The sequence below is a fragment of the Oncorhynchus kisutch genome, linkage group LG2, assembly GCF_002021735.2.
Source record: "Oncorhynchus kisutch isolate 150728-3 linkage group LG2, Okis_V2, whole genome shotgun sequence".
In the NCBI taxonomy this organism is placed as follows: Eukaryota; Metazoa; Chordata; class Actinopteri; order Salmoniformes; family Salmonidae; genus Oncorhynchus; species Oncorhynchus kisutch.
The window spans coordinates 29,338,424-29,346,866 of record NC_034175.2 but is presented as its reverse complement, the minus strand read 5'-3'; the positions used below and the strand labels follow the sequence as shown (position 1 = coordinate 29,346,866).

At 43.4% G+C, this 8,443-nt stretch overlaps 1 protein-coding gene across 2 annotated transcripts; it reads left to right on the top strand.

The window, feature by feature from the left end:
- Positions 1-5,351: 5,351 nt before the first annotated feature.
- On the top strand, positions 5,352-8,122 carry cited4b (Cbp/p300-interacting transactivator, with Glu/Asp-rich carboxy-terminal domain, 4b). 2 transcript variants are annotated; one of them, XM_020453035.2, is made up of 2 exons: positions 5,352-5,591; positions 6,534-8,122. In XM_020453035.2, exon 2 carries the CDS (start codon positions 6,543-6,545, stop codon positions 7,290-7,292), a length of 750 nt encoding a protein of 249 aa, XP_020308624.1. In that variant the 5' UTR covers positions 5,352-5,591; positions 6,534-6,542; the 3' UTR covers positions 7,293-8,122. The 2 variants fall into 2 exon arrangements, with proteins under 2 accessions (XP_020308624.1, XP_020308633.1); XM_020453044.2 differs by having other exon boundaries at positions 5,391-5,591; positions 6,538-8,122.
- Positions 8,123-8,443: the final 321 nt, after the last annotated feature.

Below are 8,443 nucleotides of genomic sequence, written 5' to 3'. Positions count from 1 at the left end.
TTCTGCGTAGTTGTCTAAAAGAGCGAGCAACGATATTTACACATTCCCAAAGAACATTAATTACAAGACGATAGAGAAGGTTTTCCTGGGGCTCCCAAGTGGCGCAGCGGTCTAAGGCACTGCATCAATACAGTAACCTGGTTCCAATCCAGGCTGTATCACTTCTGGCCGTGATTGGGAGTCCCATAGGGTGGCACACAATTGACGCAGCGTTGTCTGGGTTTGGCTGGGGTAGGCCGTCATTGTAAATAAGAATTTGTTTAACTGACTTGCCTAGTTAAAGTTAAATAAAGGTTAAATAAAACAAATTACAAATAAATGATGATGCCCCCGCTGTTTTCCACGTGTTCTATACACACATAGAAGCTATGTGCTGGCTGTATTGACATGAAGATGTTCCTTATAGAATTACCTGAGGATTATCAAAGGTTAGATTCACATGGAAATGTTTATCCTCAAGCTTGTTTATGAATGGTATTTTTCTGGTATGTAACACAAGCGGAACAAGCGGAACAATCCAATCTAGCCTAGAGCCCCACAGCATCTGAATGATCTCCCATATATCATCATGGTTCACCCCAACCATGGGGTGAATTGCATATTTGACGTGAGTACAAATGCTTCTGCCTGCCTAAAAACACTTCACTGATATTGTTTTTTTCCGAACAGAAACAACTTAGTTGAGCACAAGTGAGACTCCACCTTTTTGAGCTTTATAGCTTTGTATCCGGCTTTTTCCTGGAACATAATAGTTTCAGGAGGAGTCTCTAGTTGTCACTCACTCATCCTCTGGTTTGAAAGAGGCATGTTGTTCTGGAAGGAATTGCAGCGTTCCCAGTGAAGGGATGGCTGTCGCAGACCTTGTTAATCACTTCCAGTTATTGTGTCTGAGGATGAGGTTGGACACTGATATTGCCGAGGTTCAAAAGCAGACTTTCAATTTCCCTTCTGTGTGTGTGTTTGTGGCACAGGAAGGTGTTTATAGGCCGAAGGATGCAGGATGGCTTGCTTTTATTGTTACTTTGTCAATGATTGATAAAATACTCCAAATGTGACAGCTAGTAACAGTATGATGGATTGGATAGATTGCCATTTTTGGATTGTAGCAGCACGAAACCTATAAACACAATTTGAAAAGACAATAACTGAGAGAGGAATCTACTTTAAGGCAGTCTAAACCCATTATGGGGAATCCCACAAATCCTGTCTATAAAAGTGATGTATAGAAGTGCGGGAGAGGCGATAATGCTTCGTGTCACTTTGTGGACCTCCTGGGAAGTCCGAGGAAAAAGAGAGCATGGTATAATACAGCAGATAGAGATTAGCCAAATGTGGGAATATTGCTGGGATGAGACAGATATCCTATTGGAGACCATGTAAATAACATAGATCAGTGGTGCCCAAACTTTTTATAGTCCCGTACCCCTTCAAACATTCGACCTCCAGCTGCGTACCCCCTCTAGCACCAGGGTCAGCACACTCTCAAATGTTTTTTGTTTGTTGTTGTCATAATTGTAAGCCTGCCACACACGCACTTTACGATACATTTATTAAACATAAGAATGAGTGTGAGTTTGTCACAACCCGGCTCGTGGGAAGTGACAAAGAGCTCTTATAGACCAGGGCACAAATAATAATAATCAATAATTTTGCTCTTTATTTAGCCATCTGACATTTAAAACCTCATTTGTTCATCAACAATTGTGAATAACTCACCACAAGTTAATGAGAAGGGTGTGCTTGAAAGGATGCGCATAACTCTGCAATGTTGGGTTATATTGGAGAGAGTCTCAGTCTTTTTCCACACACAGTCTGTGCCTGTATTGAGTTTCATGCTAGTGAGGGCTGAGAATCCACTCTCACATAGGTACGTGGTTGCAAAGGGCATCAGTGTCTTAACAGCTCGAATTGCCAAGGCAGGAAACTCTGAGCACAGCCCAATCCAGAAATCTGGAAGTGGCTTCTGAATTAAATTAAATTTTCACAGAACTGCTTGTTGCAATTTCAATTTCAGATATCGGTAAGTGAACTGGAGGCAGGGCATGAAAGGGATAACGAATCCAGTTGTTTGTGTCAACCGTTTCGGGAAAGTACCCGCATAATTGCACACCCAACTCACTCAGGTGCTTCGCTATATCACATTTGACATTATCCGTAAGCTTGGGTTCATTTGCACACAAACAAATCATACAATGATGGAAAGACATGTGTGTTGTCCTTGTTAATGCAGACAGAGAAGAGCTCCAACTTCTTAATCATAGCCTAAATTTTGTCCCGCACATTGAATATATTTGCGGAGAGTTCCTGTAATCCTAGATTCAGATCATGCAGGTGAGAAAAAAACATTACCCATATAGGCCCGTCGTGTGAGATACTCGTCATTGTGCAAGCGGACAGACAAGTGAAAATGATGGTCAGTAAAGAAAACTTTAAGCTCGTCTCTCAATTCAAAAAACGTCTCAATACTTTGCCCCTTGATAACCAGCGCACTTCTGTATGTTGTAAAAGTGTTACATTGTCGCTGCCCATATCATTGCATAGTGCATAAAATACACGAGAGTTCAGGGGCCTTGCTTTAACAAAGTTAACCATTTTCACTGTAGTGTCCAAAACATCTTTCAAGCTGTCAAGCATTCCCTTGGCAGCAAGAGCCTCTCAGTGGATGCTGCAGTGTACCTAAGTGGCGTCGGGAGCAACTGCTTGCACGCGCGTTACCACTCCACTATGTCTTCCTGTCATGGCTTTTGCGCCATCAGTACAGATACCAACACACCACCAAAGTCCATGTGATGTCACAAAGCTGTACAGTACTTTTAAAAAATCCACTGCTGTTCTCCTGGTTTCCGGTGGTTTGTAGAAGAGGATGTCTTCCTTAATTGACCCCCGTTAACGTAACGGACATATACCAGGAGCTGTGCCAGACCCGCCATGTCTGTTTACTCATCCAGCTGTAATGCATAGAATTCACTGGCTTGTATGTGAAGCAGTAACTGTTTCAAAACATCTCCTGCCTTGTCAATGATGCATCGTGAAACAGTGTTGTTTGATGAAGCCATTGTCTGTATAGTGTTTTTGGCCTTTTCCCCCAGCATTGTACCAACCATATCCGTGGCAGCAGGAAGAATTAAGTCCTCCACAATAGTATGGGGCTTGCCTGTCCTAGTCACTCGGTAGCTCACCATATAAGACGCTTCTAGACCCTTCTTATTAATGGTATCTGTTGCTTTTATACATGTCTTACTAGACGAATGTCATCTTAATTCTGGACTCAAACTCCTGTGGCTTTATTTTTCAAATTGGCATGTTTTGTTTCTAAATGTCTGCGCAAGAGTGAAGGCTTCATCGAGTTGTGAGAATACTTTTGCACATACAGTATGTCACTGATGCGTCGTGAAACAGTGTTGTTTGATGAAGGCATTGTCTGTATAGTTTTGTTGGCCTTTTCCCCCAGCATTGTCCCAACCATATCCGAGGCAGCAGGAAGAATTAAGTCCTCCACAATAGTATTGGGCTTGCCTGTCCTGTCTAGCCCCTTCTTATTAATGGTGTCTGTTGCTTTTATACATGTCTTACTATCAAAAGTAATCTTAATTCTCGCTCAAAAAACTCCTGTGGCTTATTTTTCAAATTGGCATATTTTGCACACTGTGGCTGAGGAAAGGCACTACTCACAATATAAGTGAACCCCAAATCAATGTAGTTCTTATCATATTTGCGCCTCTTCGATGGTCCAATGTCCCTGTCTGTTGTTCGGTGCTTTCCCAGGTAAGGGGGCAGTAGCTCTTCGGCTGCATCAGATTCACAACTGTCAGTTTCCATGTTAGCTGGGCTAACAACAAATGTAGAATTACTGATGCTAGCACCAGATGTGCTCCTGGAAGCAGAACAACTTGTGTCGTCGACAGGTACAGGTGTAGTACTGCTGGTAGTTGCAGTACTACCAGTAGAGTTGGTATGTGTCTTTACTTTTTTTAACCATTTATCAATTTTCGATCAAACAGTATGAGCAGCATCTGTGTTTGGCTGCATACAGACCGTTAGTGGAATTCCAGCGAAAGAGTAACAGTTAATGTGATTATTTGACAAGGCTACCTGTATTTGACATTGTGTTATTATTTCGCTGAACACTAGATGGTTGAATTTTATTTTTGGCAGTGAAACGAGGCTTCTTAGACGAGAAAAAAAAACGACACAAATGTGTAGCCTTGTTGGAAAATATAAATGGACTGTTTGAAAATGTGAAGAATTGTTGTTTTTTTTACATTTTTTTAAATTATATTTTTACATTAATCACATTTTTATTTGACGTACCTCTGACGGCATTACCAGGGGTAAGCGTACCCCAGTTTGGGAATACCTGCCTTACACAATGGGTTGCTCAAAATACTAAGATATTTTCATTCAATTGCAATTGCAGGCTAGAGTCCTTGTGGTGAAAGGCAATCTGAGGCACGTGCATCTGCAGTCAGAGCACACTATCACAACAGCCACTGCTGCCAGTGGCCTAGAATAGCACAGGCATTCCACTGCCCCTCCCCGTCCACACTCAGGCAATGCACAGCAGACTGGTGTGTCACATAGACTCTCAGTGATCTTTGAGATGAAACACACACACACACACACACACACACACACACACACACACACACACACACACACACACACACACACACACACACACACACACACACACACACACACACACACACTCCAGTAGGTGTAGACAAAGAGACACAAAAGACCTACCTATCTATTATAATTAAACACATTTCCCACTGTAACTCTTATGAATTATATAGTATTTGTGTGTTAAACTAAAACCCAGCGACATCTTAGAAACAAGATCATTTTATTAAAACACATTGTTGTCCACATTTATCAGAGAAGGGGAGAAACCATAGCAATAGGCTCCAGAGTGTTGCAGCAGTCTTAGGCACTGCATCTCAGTGCAAGAGGTGTCACTGCAGTCCCTGGTTCGAATCCAGGCTGTATCACATCTGGCCGTGATTGGGGTCCCATAGGGTGGCGTACAATTGGCCCAATGTAGTACTGGTTTGGCCGGGGTAGGCTGTCATTGTAAATAAGAAATTGTTCTTAACTGACTTGCCTAGTTAAATAAAAAGTTGACTACTTTAAAATGGCAGAAGCATGGACATCCTCAATGGCATTGCCCATACTAAAACTGTCCACTAGAGGCCTCTGTCATTCTCTATGGGAGAATCATTGATTATTTAAAAAATACAGAGGGGTGGGGTATTCAAATTGGCTAGTGTGTCACAGTATTCCACTCCTTTTTTCTATGCACATGCACAACTATATCAAGTAGAGACCAATCGGAACAAAGGAGAGGCAACCCTAGCTCCACCTCCCTCCGAGTTTTTTTTTTAGATGTATAATCCCTGAGTTGACCCAGAAAATAGGCAGTTGTTTCAAGATCTGATGCGGCAATCTGTGCATCGGCCCTGCTTGAGCATGAAGCGCAACCCTGTGGAATACATACTGTAATCTGGAGACACCTCGCTTTGCAGTGCAAAACTCAAATAAAACGTAGCAGTAGCAAAATTCCTGAATTTTAATCCGAGTAGATACGGGTACGTGTTTGTTTTAATGCATTTATTGTAGAATTCGCTGTCTGGCGTTTGTGTGAAGGTCTTGGGGTTGCTGATCCATTGTTTGCCGTTTCGTTGTTTTTAGGAGTATGGGAATAATTAATCAGCAATGCAATTGTAGGCTAGAAATATTTGATTGAAATAAAATAGTGGTGTGTATTAACAAAGGGAGGAGGTCCTAGACGTAATGGATGTTATGAATTGAATTTGGGAAGCAATCCTACATTTGAACAACCATATAATATAGGCTACAGTTGTTGGAGAATGCATAATGCCAATGTATCGCTTCTTTGTTGCAACGTGCATAAAATAACCGAGCTGGTTTCATTGTGTTTGATGTGCACTGTGGAGGGAATATAAACCAAATTATAATTAATGCATCACTAACCGAGACGCATTTTATCATCTTAAATCAATCGAATATCTAGTTGTAAAGGTAACAAGGTTGATAGTTAGCCTACCTGTGTTTCAATCGGCAAGGCACAAGGGAGTATTTGCAGTGACGCTGAGGAAGACATGGAAAGGCTTTCTAGTGTTCGCGAAAAGAGCACAAACCCAGCGGTTCTTGAATAGGAAGCGTCTCCTGTGGTTTCACTCTGCCAGTTTAGGACATTGTAGGCTACATATTTCCAGGAAATAATATTGCGTAACAATATTTCTCAAACCTCAAATATATCGAAATGAATTGTCTTGTTGCCAAATCAACCCGTTTTTCTACACGAACTGCCATAAACTGCTCTTACGCATCCAGACAAGTTCCTCTAGTGCAGCCAAGTCATATGTCCATGGCATGTCACCTATTCACTAATTGGTTTCAATCGTGCCAAATGTAGGCTACTGCATGCTCATTGAACTTCTACCTATCTACACGAGGGGTTGAAAATCAACTGCATCGCTTTAACTGTGTTTCCTCTATGCTCAAAGACAGGAGCCATGGCGGATCATCTAATGATGCCCATGAACCACAGCTCTGTGGGTGGGGGCATCCACGGCTACAGAATGGGCATGAACGGAGGCCTGCAGGCAGGCCACCAGCAGCACGTGGTGCCTCAGCCTGGCCTCCGAGCCCTGCCCAATGGCCAGATGATGCACTACGGCGGGGGACCTCAGCAGCAGGCCACCATGGAGGTGGCCATGAGGCAGCGGCAAGGCATGGTGGGGCCCGTGAACGGACAGCTCAACGGGGCTCAGATGGGCCACCACCAAATGACGTCTGGTAACATAATGTACAACAACGGGCAGGCCCAGCAGCAACACCACCCCCAGCACCATCACATGAGCCAGCAACAGCAGGCCCAGCAGCACCCACAGCAACAACAGCAGTATATGAATGGTGGTCTCACGTCCCAGCAGCTCATGGCCAGCATGCATCTGCAAAAACTCAACACCCAGTATCACGGACATCCACTGGGGCCTATGAACAGCAACCACATGGGCAACGGGGCAGCCCAGTACCGCATTGGCCCGGCCCAGCTGGCTAACATGCAGCAGATGGCTGGGCCGGCACTAGCCTTGAACGGCATGGACGCAGACATGATTGACGAGGAGGTTTTGACGTCCCTGGTCATGGAGCTGGGCCTGGACCGCGTTCAGGAGCTGCCCGAACTCTTCCTGGGCCAGAACGAGTTTGACTTCATCTCAGACTTTGTGAGCAAACAGCTGCCCAGCACCGTCAGCTGCTGAGTCAGAGAGGACCTGAGTCAATGATGCTGTGAAGGGGCCTGGAAGGGTGGAAAGACTTGAGTGTTGCCCACTGGAGACAATTCAGCTTTTTGTGTTGTGCCTTTCACTGTAACTGCTTGGACGCGGTGAAAGGCAGAGAAGAGTGAGCGAGAGACGCTGGTCTGGATAACTACAGTGCTATTTGTGTAGTGACCAGAGGTGTGGTTCTGTGTTGGGTCGCAGCTCACCTGTATAGGGACATCGTCCTCCCGCATCTCTTCTCTCCAGAGATGAATGTAAACAAAACTGCTAAATTTGAGAAGCCACTCTGAACAATGTTAAGACACTTGCCTCCTACCTTGGACTCAATGGCAATTTAGTAGTAAGATGTATTTATTTATTACTCTCTGAGAAATTAATATAGAACAAACCAGAGACTGACAGATCTTCCAGAGAGAGGATCAAGTGCTTTTCGTGTTTTGGGTAAGATCAAGGGGAAGTAAAGCCGCTCAAATTAATTTGGGATCTTCCAAGAGCTTGGATTTCTCCCCAAGGATTTCTCTCTACAAGTAGAATGTAATTTCATGGATTTGAATGGAAGTCCATCATAAGTGAATAGCTCACTTTTGGCAAGTGTTGCTTTTCGCTGTGATGTTCTCAAACCTACTGCTTGTACTGTCTAAATCTGTGTTACTACAGGAAAGTCTGTAAGATGTAGAACTGCCTTAATTATGCCAATTTTATTATTATTTTCTTTACTTTATTGCTGTGTTTTTTTTATCTTCCCTTTGTGGTCAAGACGGGGGGTTGTAAAGGGGTTTTGAGGATCAATAAAAATGGCCTGGATATAAGTGTGGCCTGCTTTTACATTCATTGCACAACTCCCTCAGGCATTTAATGGTAACCTGGTGGGCTAAAGAGAATAGGCCACTTCAGGGCTTTCCATCCTGCAGGGTCCAGGATATTAAATAACTCAATACTGAATTAGTTTATCTCAAAGGTGTCCCTGTTTCTTAGGAAGATCTTTATTTCCCTCAAGGTGACTGTGACGTTTTACTGCTGAAAGCAGCAAATCGCCTTCAATCCTGTCGTGGAAAATTATGACTGGTGTGTTAAAATCAAACTCAAAGGTGCACTGCTATCCACCGAAAAGTTTAATTTCTAAGCTGAAT